The 19,336-nt window shown below is 53.6% G+C and overlaps 2 protein-coding genes across 2 annotated transcripts; both read left to right on the top strand.

Annotated features, from left to right (window-relative positions):
* The first annotated feature begins 2,630 nt into the window (after window positions 1–2,630).
* On the top strand, window positions 2,631–7,986 carry DDX41 (DEAD-box helicase 41). Its single transcript, XM_081135369.1, has 17 exons — window positions 2,631–2,850; window positions 2,940–3,050; window positions 3,309–3,468; window positions 3,542–3,616; window positions 3,745–3,805; window positions 3,933–4,069; window positions 4,458–4,530; window positions 4,624–4,777; window positions 4,855–4,991; window positions 5,809–5,971; window positions 6,097–6,228; window positions 6,511–6,582; window positions 6,714–6,810; window positions 6,950–7,099; window positions 7,179–7,250; window positions 7,339–7,449; window positions 7,626–7,986. Exons 1-17 carry the CDS (start codon window positions 2,824–2,826, stop codon window positions 7,760–7,762), a joined length of 1,869 nt encoding a protein of 622 aa, XP_080991495.1. The 5' UTR covers window positions 2,631–2,823; the 3' UTR covers window positions 7,763–7,986.
* A 1,733-nt stretch (window positions 7,987–9,719) lies between these two features.
* On the top strand, window positions 9,720–13,995 carry DOK3 (docking protein 3). The gene is made up of 5 exons (XM_081133870.1): window positions 9,720–9,823; window positions 10,748–11,053; window positions 12,665–12,764; window positions 12,857–13,029; window positions 13,124–13,995. The coding sequence occupies exons 1-5, from the start codon at window positions 9,758–9,760 to the stop codon at window positions 13,808–13,810; spliced, it is 1,332 nt and encodes a 443-aa protein (XP_080989996.1). The 5' UTR covers window positions 9,720–9,757; the 3' UTR covers window positions 13,811–13,995.
* The last annotated feature ends 5,341 nt before the right edge of the window (window positions 13,996–19,336 follow it).

The following is a 19,336-nucleotide window of genomic DNA, read 5'->3' as shown; positions in this document are numbered from 1 at the left end:
TGCTAGGCTGGGTCAGGGGTGAGGTGAGGGATGTAATCAGAAGCAAGGGACCTGCCTTAGTCACTAACCATGTTAGGCATATACTATGTATCAATGGCTTGGCATTGTTTCCATTTAATTCTTGATGTTCTAAGTGGGACAGTTAAGTGGGAATTTTATAGATGAACCTAAAGCTAAGATAGGAAAGTGTAGTAAACTCAGTCTGCCTGATCAGGGGTAGAGCACAGGCCTCTATGACTGGTCTCTGTGCCCTTTCCTCCTGTTGTGAGGCCTTGTACGGAAGCAACCCCTTCCCCACACTGTCTCTTTCCCCCCTGTAAGTTGGGTGAATTGGAGGAATGGGACTTGGTCTATGAGTAGCTGATGTGAGAAGGAGCTTGGGGAAAGCTTAGCCTGGGTATTTGGGATTGTCAGGGAAAGGGGGGGGGGTAGATGGAGGTTTTATAAATTGGATCTGACTTTCTAATGGGAATAAGACATGTAGCTTAAGTACTTGAGAGTTAAGAGGATAATGAACCCTTCTGTAAAGTAAAGCAAACTACCACCCACCCCACCCCACCCCCATCCAGTAGATCTGGTTTATAAAGTCAGGTTTTAATATAATAGGTTTGCTAAAAATGCCTCGCTGCCCGGTCAGGCATGGCTCAGCGGTTGAGCGTCAACCTAGGATCCAGGTGATCGGGGTTTGATTCCCTGTCAGGGCACATGCCTGAGTTGCAGGCTTTATCCCCAGTCGGGTGTGCAGGAGGCAGCCGATCAATGACTCATCATTGATGTTTCTATCTCTCTCTCCCTCTCCTTTCCTCTCTCTGAAATCAATAAAAGATATATTTTTTTAAAAATAAAATAAAAATGCCTCACACACGTATGTGTCCCAGCTCCTTGCCCCCAGTGTTTTCTCGACTAAAACCAACTCTTAACTTCAGCTCATGTGGGGAGTGATGGAGGCAGTGGCCACACACTCACTAAGATACTTTTATGGAGTGTTGGGAGCAGGACTAGAAACCACTCCCTCTTTCCACCCCACCCCTCCACCTGGTTAAGCCCCACCATGAGCTGGCAGTAAGTGCCAACTTCCTCTTCTAAAGAAGTGGAACAGCATTGCCCACAGGCTCACAATTCTTGGACCCTTGCCTTTCCCAACCCCAAGGAAGTATGGATAGTCTCCTGTGAAACCTTTCTCTGTGTATTACCTGTGTTCCTCTCACTCTCTGTTGCACCAGCCTCCTGCCCTTAAGTTGAATTGGCACAGCTATGTTAAATTCTGCCTCGCCCAGCCAGTGTGGCTCAGTGGGTTGAGCGTCATCCCATGCACCAAGAGGTCACCAGTTCAATTCCCAGTCAGGGCACATGCCCAGGTTTGGGGCCCAAGGCCCAGTGGGGGTACGTAGGAGGCAGCCAATTGATGTTTCTCCCTCTCTAAGATGAATAAAAACATTTTAAAAATAATGAAAATTCCGCCTCATTTGAAAACTGCAGGTCTTATTGAAGTAGTGATTTTCCTATAGATAAAGACTTCTGTGAGTGACATTCTGGACCCTCTGGGCCCCCTGGGCCTGGCCTCTGCCTCCAGCACTCACTCCAGCCATACCTACAACCTCAGTCTCCAGCTTGGCCTGGCACCCTTAGATCTCCTGACTTTTGCTCACATACTTCCCCCTTCCTGGATTACCCTTCCTTCATAAATTCCTGCTTATCCTTTACATTCTAGTTGAGAAGCCACTTTTACTATGAGACTTCAGTGTGCCTTGCCTTTGCGATAATTCCAAAAGTGGTACCATGTCTTTTGATACTTCTCCTTAAACTTAAGACTGGTTATATTTTTTGTTTCCTCAATTAATCCATAATCTCACAAGGCAGGTTTGTGTCTTGCTCATCTTTTATCTGCTTCAGCACTGCACAATGCCCACCACACACATTAAATATATGAAGAAGACAGCACTGACCCATCACTGACAGTCACCGCCCCACATGCTCTGAGCCCAAATTACCTCTCCAACTCTTGCTCTGGCTACCCCCACCCCATGTGAGCCAAGTGATCTCTTTATTTCCTGGGAATCTGCACTTGCACATGGACAAACCACTCCTGCTGGACCCTCTATCAGGGGGTCTCTTTTCTTCCTCTTCTCTCCCTGCCCTGAGATTCCACACTTCCTTAGAAGCTCAGATCCAGTCAGTGCTTCTTCGAAGTCGCCTCAGGTTCCCTCTGAGCTCTATTACAGCATTTACAATAATCGCTTACACGCATATGGAGAGACCCTCAGTTGAAAATCACCGTCATCGGTAGTTTATTTACCCCTCACTACTATGAACATAGGTGTCTCACAGAAGAGGACACCAGTCAGAGCGGCAGTACTTGAGTCATTTATTCCGCAAGGCGCACCCGACCTTGCGAGGAATGGAGACCTAAGCCGGATCCGTCCCGGTCCCAGAGCTCCCCGGCCATTAGAGGGCACTGTGTCCGCCGGCAGGGAAGCGCCGCCAGACGCCATGCTGTTGAGTGAGGGTGGGCACCTGGAGGGATCCGCGGTCTGCGTTCCGGGAACCACCCCCGCCACCGGCCCGGGTGTGAACCTTTAGCGCATGCTCCAAATCCTCCAGCTTCCCACAATGCTTTGCCTGACGCTTTCGCCCTCAGCCCTGGCATCCGCCGCGTAGCCACACAGAGAACGTTGACGCCCCACTCGGGAGAAAGTTTGTCCCTCGGCGCGATCCGGCACTCAGAGTTCGTTGCTAGGCGCCGACGGCCGCTTCTTCACATCTGGTTGGAGCTCAGAGATAAGGCGGGGTTTTTTGCCGTGGGGCGCATGCGTGCACTTAAGGATGGAGGAGTCGGAACCTGAGCGGAAGGTGGGAGCGGGCCTGGGGTCCCGCGGTTGGCGAGCTGCAGTGAAGACCGGGAGGAAGGGGTTCCGGGCTTGACTCGTGTATCTCTGCAGCGGGCTCGTACCGACGAGGCGACTGCCTCAGGAAGCCGTTCCGAGGCGGAGGATGAGGACGACGAGGACTATGTGCCCTATGTGCCATTGCGACAGCGCCGGCAGCTGCTGGTAAGGGCCCGGGGTCTGAGGAGTAAGGGTAGAGGATGGGTCTTCCAGGGATGGGGGACTACCCCTGGTCTACGGAGTAAGGGGTCTACATGGGAGCTTGGCTCCCAGGCACAAACCAGAGGGACTGAGGGGTAAGGCAGCGCTGCACCTCGGGCCACGATCCTCTCCCAAAAGCCAGGATCCTGGCCGCAGCTTCTGGGCGCGGTGCTGCACCCTGTGTTGGGCTCGGCTCTGAGGGGGGGGGTGGTGGAACCTCAGCTCCAGAAGCTGCTACAGCGAAGACGCAAGGGAGTTGCCGAGGAGGAGCAGCAGGACAGTGGCAGTGACCACCGGGGAGATGAGGACGACATCCCGCTGGGCCCACAGTCCAACGTCAGCCTCCTGGATCAACACCAGCACCTCAAAGAGAAGGCTGAAGGTGGGCTTAGCAGTGGTGGGAGGCTCAGCTTGGTTCACTGCTTTGGTGTCCCTCTGACTGCGTTTTTTCTCAGCCCGCAAGGAATCTGCCAAGGAAAAACAGCTGAAGGAAGAGGAGAAGATCCTGGAGAGTGTGGCTGAGGGCCGAGGTATGGTTATAGCCTGGGCGGGGAGGAATTGGACTGAACCTCCTCCGCGAACCCCAAGCATGTTATATCTCAAGGGGCCTGGTCTCTGGCAAGCAGAGGCCAGCCCTGAGCCACATCTCTTTTCTCAGCTTTGATGTCAGTGAAGGAGATGGCTAAGGGAATCACATATGATGATCCCATCAAAACCAGGTATGTCTTTATAGTCTCTGGAAAAGCAGTTACCCTTACTTGGAATAGTATGTAACTGAGACTGGCAGGAACATGCCAAAGCCAGCTATGCCAAGGGCCTCTCTTGACTACTACCACCCGCTCACAGTTGGACACCTCCCCGTTATGTCCTGAGCATGTCTGAAGAGCGGCATGAGCGTGTCCGGAAAAAATACCACATCCTGGTGGAAGGAGATGGTATCCCACCACCCATCAAGAGCTTCAAGGAAATGAAATTCCCTGCAGGTACCTAGGAAGTGGGAAAGTCAAACATCTGTAAGGTTATATCCTAGCCGCTACTGAGCTCAGCAGCTGCAGCATAGCCAGTGGTAATGGAGGGATTTGAGGAGGGGTTTCTTTAGGCTCCTTTTTCAGTTGTGCCAGCTGAAGATATTCACTATTTTGTGCCATTAGGGACCTTAATGGGGCAAATAAGGCTGGCCTTAGGTCTGGGTGTGAATCCTGCCTCCACTTAGCCTAGGAGCTTTGAACAGGCCTGTCTGTCAGTTTTTCTTCCCCTCTTTCTCTGTTTCATCATTTGTAACTTGAGGGGAGTGGTAGTAGTTTTATAGGCTTTGGGGCCTGATAAAGTACCTGTGAGACACAAGGATGATGTCCGGGTTGTTTTCCATAGCCATCCTGAGAGGCCTGAAGAAGAAAGGCATCCACCACCCAACACCTATTCAGATCCAGGGCATCCCCACTATGTGAGTGTGGACCTGGGGGCCCTGAGAAGGGCTGTGAAGGGCAGTTCCTGTATTCTGCTGAACCTGACCTGCAGGCCTGTCCTCTACCAACAGTCTATCTGGCCGTGACATGATAGGCATTGCCTTCACGGGTTCAGGCAAGACGCTGGTGTTCACTTTGCCCGTCATCATGTTCTGCCTGGAACAGGAAAAGAGATTACCTTTCTCCAAGCGTGAAGGGCCCTATGGACTCATTATCTGTCCCTCGGTAAGACAGGCTGGCCTGGGGGGCAGGGCACCAATGAGACTGTCTCCTGGTACCAGTCCTTGCCCCTGTATCTATAGCGAGAGCTGGCCCGGCAGACCCACGGCATCCTGGAGTATTACTGCCGCCTGCTGCAGGAGGACAGCTCGCCACTCCTGCGCTGTGCGCTTTGCATTGGGGGCATGTCTGTCAAAGAGCAGATGGAGACCATCCGACAGTGAGCATAAGCAACCCCTACCCAGGGCCTCCTCAAAGCCCCTAGATAAGCTGAATGATCCTTTGCTTTAGCTATTCCGCAGATTCTTGCAGAGGCCTAATTCAAGGAGCCCCCAATCTCACGGAGAGGTCAGCTGGGGTGGGACAAGGGGATGTGGTGAGGGACTGAGGGGACACAGATGGAACAGAGGCATCTGGGAAGTCAGTGGATCGGGGCATTCCAGGCAGAAGACAGAGGTGGGGTGCCTGGGGTGTCCAGAAAGGTTAGGGTCATTCAGTGTGTAGTCCAGCAAGAAGGCTGAGGCACTGGGGCAGGGCTGGACCTGTGCTCTTCCACACAGTGCAGTCCCCAGCTGTCTGGAGTCACAGACAGGTCACACCCAGTCACTGTTTGATAGGCATCGGGGTCTCAGGGAAGATTCAGACACAGAACAGTTGAGTTCAGCATACCAGTAAAGTGAGCCCTCCCAGCCCTATGGAGGGAGCTGGGGGACTGCAGGTTGAGGCCTATTTGAAGATTCAAGACAGCCCCCTACCGAGGGCAAGCGGAATGACCCAGGAGAAGGGGGAAAGGTGTGCCAGGCAGAGGTGAACATGTGGGTGGGAAGAGCTCCAGACGACAGATGGCATTGTTGGAGAAGGCTGCAGCCTGCTCCAGTAGAGGTGTATGCTGTACATAGGGCAAGGTGGTGGAAGTGATGAGGAGGGGACAGGTGAAGAGAGACAGGAAGGAGGCCAGAGGGGGGAAGTCACAGTGTCAGCTTTTAAGTAGGGCTGAGCAGGTGGCCCCAACCTCAGTGTCTCTCCTTGGTCCCCAGTGGTGTGCACATGATGGTGGCCACCCCTGGGCGCCTCATGGATCTACTGCAAAAGAAGATGGTCAGCCTAGACATCTGTCGCTATCTGGCACTGGACGAGGCTGACCGCATGATTGACATGGGCTTCGAGGGCGACATCCGCACTATCTTCTCCTACTTCAAGGTGCCTGTCCTTGCCTGGCCAGGGCACTCCTGCCACCCTCAGGGCTGTCCACCCCACCCACTATCCCAGCTGCTCAGTTTCCCCAGCCCTCATGTGCCCTCAGCCCCAGCTCTCCCCTTCCTCAGGGCCAGCGACAGACCCTACTCTTCAGTGCCACCATGCCTAAGAAGATACAGAACTTTGCCAAGAGTGCCCTGGTGAAGCCTGTCACAATCAATGTGGGGCGTGCTGGGGCGGCCAGCCTAGATGTCATACAGGTAGGCAAGCACTCCTGGTAGGCATTCTCATCACTGAGTACTGGGTCTAGTGAGACTCCCTTGAAGCTGATTGGAGCAGGGTGGGTGGTCAACCTTGGGGACACTGGGGGTTTCATTCAAAGCCCCAACCCTTAGCAGGAAACATTCTTAGGGTGTCCAGCCCTTGGTTGCAAGAGGCTTCTGATGACCTCCTGGCCAGGATTGGGGGGCCAAGCTTCTGTGGTAGGGCATGGCTGGTGAGCCTGTTCTCAGGACCACCTGACCTAGCCCCTGTTGTGGCAGGAGGTAGAATACGTGAAGGAGGAGGCCAAGATGGTGTACCTACTCGAGTGCCTGCAAAAGACACCTCCGCCGGTGAGTGCAGCTGGCCAGGCTTGCCCAGAACCCTCAGGATGAAGGAAGAGGGTGGTAGGGGCAGCACACGGGAAGGTTGGGGACACTGGGCGGAGGCAGTCCCTGTGACTGGAATTGGCCTTTCTGGACAGGTGCTCATCTTTGCAGAGAAGAAGGCAGATGTGGATGCCATCCATGAGTACCTACTGCTCAAGGGGGTCGAGGCTGTGGCCATCCATGGGGGCAAAGGTCAGGGTGGCATGTGTGTAGGCATGGACTCTGCTGCTATAGCGGCCCCTCACCTAACCCCTTTCCCTGCCTGGCTGGCTTGCCACTACTCCCCAGACTCCTGCTGTCACTGTGACAGCTAATACCTGACCCTCCCCAGACCAGGAAGAACGGACCAAGGCCATTGAGGCATTCCGGGAGGGCAAGAAGGATGTTCTAGTGGCTACAGACGTAGCTTCCAAGGGCCTGGATTTCCCTGCCATCCAGCACGTCATCAATTACGATATGCCTGAGGAGATTGAGAACTACGGTGGGAGCTTACGGGATTGGGGTGTGGGCTAGGCCCCAGTCCTGGGCAATGGGCCAGAGGCTGTTTCCTCTCTCTGCAGTGCACAGAATAGGCCGCACCGGGCGCTCAGGAAACACAGGCATCGCCACCACCTTCATCAACAAGGCCTGCGGTGAGTCTACTGCCATGGCCACATCAGTTGTTCCCCGAGCCCTACAGGGCCCAGGGTTGGACCTAATGATTCCCCACTGCTCCCACAGATGAGTCAGTGCTGATGGACCTCAAAGCCCTGCTACTGGAGGCCAAGCAGAAGGTGCCACCTGTGCTGCAAGTGCTGCACTGTGGGGACGAGTCCATGCTGGACATTGGAGGTGACTGCAAAATGGGAAACAGTAGTTCAGAGGGGGGCATGACCAGAACACCACGAAACAAGTCCACACTGCACATGAGTGGATGGAGGGGTCTGGTGGGGCGGGGCCAGGTCTGGAGCATGGTACCTGGCCCTGTCACCATGCTGATCCCCGTTCCCCTATCCTCATGCCCCCAGGAGAACGTGGCTGTGCCTTCTGCGGGGGCCTGGGCCATCGGATCACCGACTGCCCCAAACTCGAGGCCATGCAGACCAAGCAGGTCAGCAACATCGGCCGCAAGGACTACCTGGCCCACAGCTCCATGGACTTCTAGCCGCCTGTCATCCCTCTTCTCCAAGAGGCTTCAGTCCCTGGGTTCCAGCTGCCTCCCACATACCAGCCCCCTGGACAAGAAGCCAGCATCCTCGGCCCAGCTGGCCTGGGCTGGGCCAGGCTGGGCCTGGCTGCCTGCCTGCCCTCTGTGACCCTGGAATTAATATTTTTGCTCCCCTTTACCCCACTTGCCATTAAAGCACAAGCCTCTCTAGTCTCAGCCCCAGCCCTGCCTCTGTGATTCACCTCGTCTGCCCACTACTTCCTGGTAGCCTTATCCTCTGACCTCCAGAGCCCTTCTGAAGCAGGGCCTGGGTTTCTCCCCAACACCCAGATTGCTCAGTTGTGGAAGAAGGCATCTAGCTGGGGCGCCCCTCTGAGCTTTATTCGACTCAGGCACCACATTGGTAAACAAGACAAAATTCTTGGTTGGGTTTTTGGGTCTCTGGTTGGCTGTCATAACCTCCAGCCCTGTCCCAGCCTCCCTTTTTCAGTTGTATGAAGCTCCTAGGGCCCCTTGAGAGGCAACTTCCTGCCTTAAGCCCCCTGTTCCTGGTAGGGAACCTTCCGCTCCGTTTGCTAAGGGATAGCCGGTGCCATAGGACTGCCACTCAGGCCACAAGCACTCCCTGATATGCTCTGTACCAAGCTCTCTGCTGGGCAGCTCACAGGTGACAGAGAGAGAGTAGACGTAATGAACATGGGCAGCAGTCATGAGAATGTTGGCAAATGGATTGGGATTTCCACATCTGGCAAGGGGTAGGAAGAGGACCAGTGCTGGTGGCAGCTCCTCTGTGCCAGGCACTTCATGTGCAAGGCCACATGCTTATCCCAGGACAGCAGTTGCTCAAGCCATGTTTGTCACGTTGTGTGTGACCTTGGGCAAGTTACTTAATGTTTCTGGGCCTCGATTTCCTCATTGTTGAAATGACAGTGAGAATGCAAAGGGCTGGGTTTGTAGGCTGGAGCTCAGGGTTTTCTGGTCCATGTTTGGCACAAAGCCGGGTGCAGGAGGCCCTTGGGAAAGATTTCCTGCCCCAGAAGCAGCACTTCATATGTGACCCCCAAACTAGATTTCTTAGCCTGTTTACATGTTCCTTTTCAGAGGTATCTTTGAATGAATGGCATGAAGCTATTTCCAAAATTCAGAGCCACATGCAAAGCCATCATACTGGCCTTCAGCAAAGCAAGGCAAAAAAATATATATATAGCCTGCCACCTACATTCATGTGGCCAAGGCTGCACATGAGGACTAGGGCACTGCTGGGGCCTTTGCACTCAGCATAGAGTGATCAGGGGAGGCCTCCCAGAGGAAGAGGCAGCTGGTCCCCAGAGGAGCACAGTGGTGGGTGCCCTGGAGAGGTTGGACTGGGTACTGGGCTGAGGAGCCCAAGCTACACCTGAGGGCAGTGAGGAGCAAGAAAAACGTTTAGAAAGGGGAGAGATTGGTGGGGCGGTGGTTCAAAGGGGAGATGCTCGCGCTGCCATTGGAGTGGGCTGTGAAGATAGAAGAGAGCAAGTGATTAGGAATATTTTGAGATAAGGACAAGCCTACCAACCAGGGTTGCAAGTGGGAAGGCAAGGAGTTTGCCAGTCTGGCTGTGGAAATCTTAGGCCTCAGTGTACAACTGCCCTGAGGGGGCAAGGGGAGGGGTCAGTCCATGGCTGGGGACCCAGCCTGTAAGTGTAATATTTACTCACACCCAGCTGATCCAGCTGCGAGCAAGGGTCATTTGCCCTCAGGCAGTCTGAGGCCCCCACCAGGCATGTGTGAGCACCTGGGTCAGTCAGAACCCTAAGGTAAAAATATGTAATGCCCTCACCCCCTATTCTAGCTCCTCTACTGAAGAAGGGGCTCCCCTCCCCCAGTCATACAGCTGCCTCTCTGGACGGAGGGAGGGGAAGTGGCCAGAAGGGGAAGTGTGAGGAGTTCCCCTCGGCCTGTCACCAGTCTCCTCAGGCATTCGGAGTGGCGGCCCTGGGGCCCGCCGCGGCCATGGAGCCTCTGGAGACCCCCGTCAAGGATGGCATCCTCTACCAGCAGCACGTCAAGTTTGGCAAGGTGGGGACCCTGGCTGCCCAGGATAATCGGTGGGCCTCCACCCCAGCCTCAGACAGCCCACCTGGACCAGGGAGAATGGTGATGGGAGTCAGGGTGGGGGATCTAACCCAGGTATGGGGTAGGAGAGAGCCCCTTTCTCATCCTGAGCAGGAGGGCTGACCCTGAGTGGGCCTTGGGGAGACCCTACCTCATTTATAGATGGGGAAGCCAGGAGTTGGGAGGGCGTAAGAACCCAAAACTTGGCGCAGGGCAGAGCCGGGAGGCTTGTTAATCCAACAGCCTTCCACCCTTTGGAAGGCCAGGGGATGAGCTGGAGGAGCCCCCAGAGGTGGAGCCCCACCCTGCAGAAGTTCGGCTCCTCCCAGACTGTCATGGGACATAATAGGGGGTTCACTTCTCCTCAGGCAGCAGGCCCTGCACCCCCACAGCTCAGCTGCAACTGCTACTCAAGCAGATAAACGGTCTGTTTCCTTTGCTTGACGCTATTTGCATGTTTCCTTCCTTGCCATCATGAGAGTGAGGCCTCCCTCCCACCACAGTCCTTGTCCATGGCCCATGTGACCTTGGCGGGGGTTGGGGCACCAACGGAATAACATTGTCAGGTGGTCTGTTTCAGTCACTAGATACTTTACGGACATTATCCAGTAGAAGCCCCAACCTCACCATGTCATGACCTTTTGAGAGACCAGGACACTAGTGCTTATGAGGGTATCAGGAAAGGGATGGATTTAAACCCATGGCTGGCTGACTCCAAGCACAGACTCTTCCCCCTGCTAGGCTGGCTGTGGCAAGGCCTCCTTCTCTGAGGCCCTGAGGAGTTGGGGGAGGCAGAGGCTAGCCTGGGTGGCCACAAGTGTTTGCTGAGTGGCTTGTGCTGAGCTGAGCTGCAGTGAAGGCCTTCACCCCCATCCTCATCTCCTACAGAAGTCCTGGCGGAAAGTGTGGGGTCTGCTGTATGCAGGGGGCCCATCAGGTGTGGCACGGCTGGAGAGCTGGGAAGTCCGGGATGGTGGCCCGGGGCCAGCTGGTGACAGGTCTGCAGGTCCTAGCCGACGGGGAGAACGGCGGGTCATCCGCCTGGCTGACTGCGTATCAGTGCTGCCAGCTGACGGTGAGAGCTGCCCCCGGGACACTGGTGCCTTCCTGCTCACCACCACTGAGAGAAGCCACCTCCTGGCCGCACAGCACCGTCAGTCATGGATGGGTCCCATCTGCCAGCTGGCCTTCCCGGTGAGCACAGGGCAAGCGGGCAGGGCATCCAAGGTCTGGCCCTGGGGGGACCAGCTCACCCCCGCCTTATTTATTCCATATTCATTCACATCCTGTCACTCAGCAAGCACCTGCCAAGCACCTATGAGCCTGGGAAACAGCCCAGACACCACAGAATAAGTCTCAGATGGCCATACATGCTATGGAGAAAATGAAAGGCTGGGGTGGGACCAGGAGTGAAACAGAGGACATTAGTCAGGATGGTCTAAGAAGACCTCTCAGGAGTCCTCCAGGACAGCCCACCAGGGAAACATCTGAGGAAAGTGTCCCAGACACAGGTCTAAGGAGTGTCCTGAACAGAGGGAACAGCAGTGTGAGTAAAGGCTCTGAGGCTGGGAAAAGTTTGGTTTGGCTGGAGGGCAAGGAATGGGAGGGCCCAGGAGGAGGCAGAGTCTGGTGAGGGCCAGCTAAAACCACCTTGGGTCACATGTGGAGTTTGAGGTTTTATTATGAGTGAGAGGAGAAGCCTTTGGGAGGGGTTGAGCTAGGGACTGAGTTTTAAAACTTCACAAAGTCTGTAATGGACCAAAAGGAAATGAGTCTGGTGGGTTCCTCAATAAGTGAAACATAGAGTTACTATATGACCCAGCAATTCTCAAGAGAATTGAAACATGTTCAAACAAAACATGTGCAAGAATGTTCAGAGCAGCGCTATTCCCAAAAGGCAAAGGAGCAAACAATCCAAATGTCTGTCAGCTGATGGTGGATAAGCCAGATGTGTCTGTCCATACAATGAAACATTGCTCGGCCATGAAAGGAATGCAGTAGTGACACAGGCTACACAGTGGATGAATCTCAAAAATATTAAGCTAAGTGAAAGAAGCCAGACACAAAAGGCCACCTATTGTATGATTAGGCAAATCCATAGCAATAGAAAGCGGGTTGGTGTTTGTGAGGGGCTGGGGCAGGGAGCAATGTGGCATGGGTATGGGTTTTCATGTGGAGTGATGAAAAGTTCTGGAACTAGAGAAAGGTGATGGTTGCACAACCTTGTGACTTTACTAAAAAACACTGAGTTGTACACTTTAAAATGATTAAAATGGTAAATTTTATATTGTGCATTTAAATTTTTTCAGTTTAAAAATTGGAAAAAAAAATAATTGAACAGGAGCAAGGTGACAGTGAGGAACCTGTTGCATTTGGCCCTGGCCATGCTACCATGGGCCAGGGTGGTCATGGCTGAGGTGCTAAGAGTCAGCTTGAAGTACATGAGGGAACTAGGGGTAGGGAGGGTTGAAATGGAGCCAGAGGCCTGGGGAGGAGTGAGTGGCCAGTTCACTTGTTCTCACCCCTGAAGCTCCTGCTCTTTCACCACTCTAAGCTGTGGGGGACACACATGGTCTGGCCTGGTCCCTAGCCTAGTGCAAGGGTGAGGGGGCCATGCCATTGTGTGTCCCTGATTTACAGCTCTCGGGGAAATCTGCTCAGAGGGGTGCCCAGGCTTGTACAGTGTGTCAGAGGCAGAGCTGGGACTGGTACCAGGTTCCCAGTGACATCTCTGCCCATGAAAAGATCGCAGGAAGAGGCTTGGGGATGGGGGACTCTAATCTCTGACCTTGGCCCATTCCCCAGGGCACAGGGGAATGTTCCTCTGGATCAGGGGAGGCAGAGGCTCCCAAGCGGGGCCTGGTCCCCATGGAAGAGAACTCCATCTACTCTTCCTGGCAGGAAGGTGAGTCAGGGAGGTACAGGGGCAGCCTCGGTGCCACCACACCCAGGGCTGGAACCTCTAGGGACCATAGCATCTGTGCCCTCTGCTTGCAGTGGGCAAATTTCCGGTGGTGGTGCAGAAGACAGAGGCAGCTATCCGCTGCCAGCTGAAGGGGCCCTATGTCCTGCTGCTGGGCCAAGATGCCATCCAGCTGAGCGAGCCAGCCAGCCAGCAGGCCCTCTACACCTGGCCCTACCACTTCCTGCGCAAGTTTGGCTCCGACAAGGTGAGGCACAGGGCCTGCAGTGGAGGGGACTAGGGTACAGTGGGAGATCGGGGGACCCCTTGGCCGTTGACCTGCCCATGTCACCCATGACCAGGACGTGTTCTCCTTCGAAGCTGGCCGCCGTTGTGACTCAGGTGAGGGCCTCTTTGCCTTCAGCAGCCCCCGAGCTCGAGACCTGTGTGGGGTCGTGGCGGCCGCCATCACCCGCCAGCGGGAGCGGCTGCCTGAGATTGTGGGGCCCGGGCCCAGGCCCTGCCCCTTGCCTCGGGCCACCTCGCTGCCCTCACTTGAGCCCCCTGGAGAGCTGCGGGAGTTGCCCCCTGGGCCTGAGCCTTCAGGCTCTCGTAGGGCACGCCTGGCAGACCCTGGGCCGCAGAGCCTGCCCCCGCTGCCTGTGGAGACTGGGCTGTATGCTGCCGTGTGCAAGCCAGCCAGCGGGCCCCTGGCCCCCACCGAGCACCTCTACGAGAATCTGTCTGGGCTGGAAGCTGGCCCCACACCACTTGACCTGGGGAGCCCTGCACAGGAGAGCCCAGGTGGCTGCAGTCCCCCGGCCAGCCCCATCTACCACAACAGCGAGGACCTGGGCTTTCCTGGCCCAGCCCATGACAGCAGCCTGGAGGCCCAGTACAGGCGGCTGCTGGAGCTGGAGCTTGGCGACAATGGCGATGAGGCTGGAGTCTCGGGCCGCCCCGGTGCCCATACTGGCTTCAAGGCCAAGTTGGTGACACTGCTGAGCCGAGAGCGGAAGAAGGGCCCAGTCCCCTGCGACCGGCCCTGAACACCTGGTGTGGCCTGGGATGGGACAAGAGGGTGAGCGAGCAATGGATATCTGAGGACATGTCCCTGCATCCACGCTGGCCTTTGGGGCCAATGCGGATGGCCTGAGGAGGCCCCTCAAGAGCCCTGCCTGTCCCCCAGTGTATAGTGTACAGGTCTGCTGAGAATAAAGCCTTTAGCTCCCCTCTTGGTTCTGCCTTGTGGTCCACAGCCTGCACCTCCTCACTTCAGTTCCTGGCGGTGGCGTTTGGGATTCACACAGGCACACAGACCCACCCTCACATGCATTGCAGCAAACACCAGTGCCCTCTGCTGAGTTCTAGGGACACGGGTGACCTGGTGGGTCTCAAGCCCACTGCAGCAGTGGGCAGGATGCAGATAATTATGGCTCTGTGTGCAATAGAGTCAGACAGTTGGGCAGAGGAGAAGTGAGGTTTCCTTTGGATGGAGTGTGAAGGGCAGATTGCACCAGGGGTGCAGGGAGCCCCAGGGCTTCCAGGCACAGAGAGGAAGGGAAGAGGTATATACAGAGGGCCCCAAGGGGCTAAGGGGGGGGGGGTTAGTGGCTGAGCATGAGAAGCCTGACCATCCTGCAATGATCTTGGTCTCATCCTCAGTGGAGGGACAATCGGACTATGGAAGGAGCAGTGTGGAGGCCAAACTTGAGGGAGCCCAACTGGGAAGACTGAGCTGGGAGAAGGTGATCGAGGTGCCGGGAGGGGCGGGTGGAAGGGACTTCAACATGTGTGCACACCCAAAAACCCTGCTTTTGCTGAGGAGCACAAGTGCTCAGACACTCTGGGGGACCCCTGGCCTCAGTTTCCTCAACTGTCAAGGCTAAAAATCAAATTACACATTACACATTCATTCATTTTCTCATGCATATTTTACCACATGCCTACTCTGTGCCAGGCACTGGAAACATTGCTGTGTTCAAGGAGCCCCAGAACCAGAGGGAGATAAGCAAGTCTTATGAAAACTCTGGTGCCTTCCTTACTGTCCTCCCCTCATGCTACTTCCTGTCACCTTCCCTGGGACCTTATATACATAAGTATCATGCTCCTGAGGACCTGGCTTCCTGGCCCCTTGACCACAACTCTGCCTCAGCTACCCACACCCTTGGCACACCCTTGAACTTTGTCTTTATGACAGTGACCCTCCATTGTCACTTCACAGTGTCACAATCTTATTTCCAATCATCTGCCTCTGGCCAGCTTCTCTCCTTCCTGCCCACTTCCTCTAGCATGGCACATACGGCTCCTCCCCAGCTGCCCGAACTGCAGTGACCCTTCTCTGACTCTGTGTGACTGCTGTCCACTGTTCTATCCTTGTCCCACTTAGATTCTGTGCTCCACCAATGGAGCCACCCCCTCGCACTCCTCTCTCCTTCCATCTTTGTCCAGCAAAACCCCAGCCTTGGGTGGACCAACTTTCCTCTGTGCCTGGCAGCTGCCCACGGCCAGAGACAGTCATGCAACCAGGCTGATTGCATTGTTTTTACCAGAGTGATCGCAAACGTCACATAAGCAGGCTCTCCATGCTGCCCAGAGATCCTGCAACCCAGAGTAGCTGCTTTTCTCCCCCCCAAGACCTTCACATTTTCTCCCCTCGATCCCTGTTCATTCTCACCTTGCAGATATCTGACAGAAGTGAACGCTCTGTCAGATAACTAATATAATACTGAATGTCAACTGCAATTGAAAATTTTTTTAAAAATTTAATAAAATGTTTATTTAGAATATTAAAAAAAAAAAAAAGAGGTGAACACCCATTTCCCACTACCTCACCTACAGGAGCACCAGCATCTGCAGAGTCTCCTTCATGACCTATGACAGGAGACATATCTGTTCTCAAGACATCTGTGCTCTGATCCCAGCTCCTTTCACCTCACAGCTCAGCAAATGGAGCTGTCCCCTCTCCTTGATCCATTAATTTCATTGTCATCATCATCATCATTTCCAGTAACATCAACATGTTCTACTTTCACATCTATAAAAGAAACGTTCCCTTGACCTCGAATTCTCCTTCAGCACCTCCCCACTTCTCTGTTTCTTTTCACAGACAAAGTCCTCAAAGAGTTGTTGATTCCTCTCATTTCCACTTTCTCACCTCCCATTCTCCCTTCCACCAACTCCAGTCTCCCAGTGGCACTCACTAGTCCATTAGATTGCTTTTATTGGGGTCATCAACCTCCTGTTCCCAAAACAAAAGCAACCTGGACTCCCTTTGTGACCTGGACTGTCCCAGCTTCTCGGCAGTACGAGACAGCCCTCTTTGACACGCTGTCTTCACTTGGTTTCCCTCCTCCTCTGCCTGAGTTTTGCTTGGAGATCTGGGCTCAGACACAGTGCAGCTCCACCCTGGCTACACACAGAATCACCTGGGAGCCTTGAAAAAATGCCCATGCCTGGGCCCACACCCGTGGGCTGGGGCTTCAGTCCTCAGTTTCCCAGGTGATTGCAGTGTGTGTTTAGGGTTGAGAACCATGGCCCTAAGTGAGCCAATCCTGTCTCTACATCTCACAGACCAAAGGCACATCCTCACCACAGACATCTCCCACGAGCTCCAGATTTAAGAGTGCAACTGGCCCTGGTCAGTGTGGTTCAGTGTTTGGAGTGCCTGTCCGAGCACGGAGGGATCTTGGGTCCAATTCCTGGTCAAGGGCATGTTCCTGGGTTGCAGGTTTCATCCCTGGCCCTGGTCAGAGCATGAGCAGGAAGCAACCAATCAATGTTTTCTCTCTCTCTCCCTTTCCCTCCCTCCCTCCCTCCCTCCCTCCCTCCCTCCCTCCCTCCCTCCCTCCCTCCCTCCCTCTCTCTAAATATCCTTGAGAGAGGATTAACAGCATCAACAATAAAAAGAGTGCAACTGGATACTAGACTCTGGGTGTCCAAAATGCATCTCGAAATGTCATGTGTGAAGGGAGGTTGAGGGAAGACGAGTGTTCTGTGCAGTGCTCTCCCAGGGTGTCTGTGGCCATAGAGGGCAAAGCCTGCAAAGATGTTGAAGCCACAAGTGGAGGGGCAGATTTCGGCCCCACTTAAGAATGCTTCTCCTGATGACAACGTCTTCTCATGAACAATCAGGTTGCCTGCCATAGAGCAAGAAGAAAGGAGGCTCCCAGAAAGGATGGCTGCAGCAGGGACCCCTCCACCCCACAGTGCAAGCCAGCCCTTGCCAGCTGAGCAAATCTCATTTCACACTGGAGGTTACCCAGAGTCAGGAACGGCCAGAACTAGAACCCAGGACTCTGGGTACCCAGTATGGCATGCTTTTCTTTCTTTTTTTTAAAAAAATATATTTTTATTGATTTCAGGAAGAGGAAGGGAGAGAGAGATAGACGGCTGCCTCTTACAGGGCCCCTACTAGGGGTGGCGCCTGCAACCCCAGGCATGTGCCCTGACCAGGAAATGGAGCCATGATCTCCTGGTTCATGGGTCAACACTCAACCACTGAGGCACAGCAACTGGGCTGGCATGGTTTCCTTCTTTCTTTTTTTTTAAATATGTTTTTATTGATTTTTTTTTTTTTAGAGATAGGGAGAAAGATAGAAACATTGATGATACAAAAACAATGATCAGGCCCTAGCCAGTTTTGCCCAGTGGTTAGAGTGTCAGCCTGTGGACGAAAGGGTCCAGGGTTTGATTCTGGCCAAGGGCACATGCTTCGGTTGGAGGCTTGATCCGGGGCCCAGGTAGGGGCCTCTGCGGGAGGCAACCAATCTATGTGTCTCTCTCACATCAATGTTTCTCTCTTTCTCTCTCCCTCCCACTCTCTCTGAAAAGCAATGGAAAAAATATCCTCAGGTGAGGATTAAAAAAAAAAAAAGAAAAAGAAAGAAACATTGATCAGCTGCCTCCTGCACACCCCTTACTGGGGATCAAGTCTGCAACCCAGGCATATGCCCTGACAGGGAATCAAACCAGCGACCTCTTGGTGCAATGGGACAATGCTCAATCACTGAGCCACGGTGGCTGGGTTGGCATGCTTTTTATTAAAAATCTAAGCCTCTTGTTCTGGTGGTGTGGCTCAGTTGGTTGGAGCTTGTGAGGGCACAGACCCAGGTTGCAGCCCGATAAGGTAGGCATCACAATCGATGTGTCCCTCACATCAATGTTTCTCTCTCTCCTCCCTTCCTCTCTCTCTAAAATCCATTTTTAAAAAAATCTAAGCCTCTCTGTTTCATGGCAGTTGCTCTGGGGTTCCAACTAACCTGGAACAGAACTTTAGGGGCCTTGCCCTGGAGCTGCAAGTGTCCTGGTCACCAGGGGGCACTGTGCCCTAGCCCACGGCCTGTTCCTACCCAGGGGCTGCCTAAGCGGGGAGCTCTGATGCCTTTATCTAGGCCTGAGCCTTGCACAACAAGCCAAGGGAAATAGATACCAGGGTCCTCTCTGCTGGAGGACTGCTAGGACCCCCAGGCTTCCCTTTCTTCCTTCAATTATTTGCTGTTTCACTCTCTCAGTCCTTCCTTCATCCCCACTATGTGCAGGCACTGGGGAAATGGTTGACAAGACAGATGAGCCCCTGCTCTCATGGAACAGATGGTCTAATGGGGACAAAGGGCAATGAAGAAACAAACATTTAATATAATGTTGGATTGTAGTAAGTGCCATGGGGGAAAATAAAGCAGGATAAGGGACTAATGTGTGATGCAGGTGAGGTGTCAGGCGTCTGCTGTTTTAGTGTGATCAGGGAAGGCCCCTCAAAGGCAAAATCTGAGCAGAGAGACCTGAACAAAGTAAGAGAGACTGTTGTTTAGATATCTGGGGAAAAGTATTTTAAACAAAAGGCCCTCAGGCAGGAATATGCCTGACTTGTTGGAGAAGCAGGGAAGAGGCCACAGTGACTGGAGTGGAATGAGCCAGGAGAAGAGTAGTGGGAGGTGGAACCAATTTATTAGTGTCATGCACATCTTAATGACTTCAGTTTTATTTTAGGTGCAATGTTTTAGACATGCTAAAAGCTGAGGGTGATGTGGTGTGATTTCTGCTTTAAAAATATCACTTTTGCTGCTGCAAGGAGAAAATTCTGGAGCGAGCAAGGGTAAAAGCAGGGAGAACTGTTAGGAGACTATTAAGGTTTCCAGACTCTAGACATGTGGCCGCAACACCAGTGGCAGCAGTGACTACATGTGGAACATATTCTGAAGGTGGCATCTGCAGAATCTGGAGTATACCAGAAGAGAAAGGAAGAATAACGTCATAGTTTTTACTGGGCCAGGCAGATGAATAGTGGTGCCATTTACTGAGGTGGGAAAGGAGTTAGGGAGGTGGAAAATCACAAGTTTAAATTGGGACATGATGATTTGAGATATCTAGTAGACATCCAAGTAGAGAATGGACGGGTGGTTGGATAATAGAGTCTGGAGTTCTTGGGGGGAAGTCAGGGCTGGACATATAACTTGGGACATGATGATTTGAGATATCTAGTAGACATCCAAGTAGAGAATGGACGGGTGGTTGGATAATAGGTGTTATTGGGAGCCACAGGACAGGATGGGGTCTTAGAGAGTGAATGTAGAGCG

The sequence above is a fragment of the Miniopterus schreibersii genome (genome assembly GCF_964146895.1).
Source record: "Miniopterus schreibersii genome assembly, chromosome: 4".
In the NCBI taxonomy this organism is placed as follows: domain Eukaryota; kingdom Metazoa; phylum Chordata; class Mammalia; order Chiroptera; family Miniopteridae; genus Miniopterus; species Miniopterus schreibersii.
Note: the sequence above shows the minus strand (reverse complement) of the source record. Positions and strands in the feature narration are given on the sequence as shown.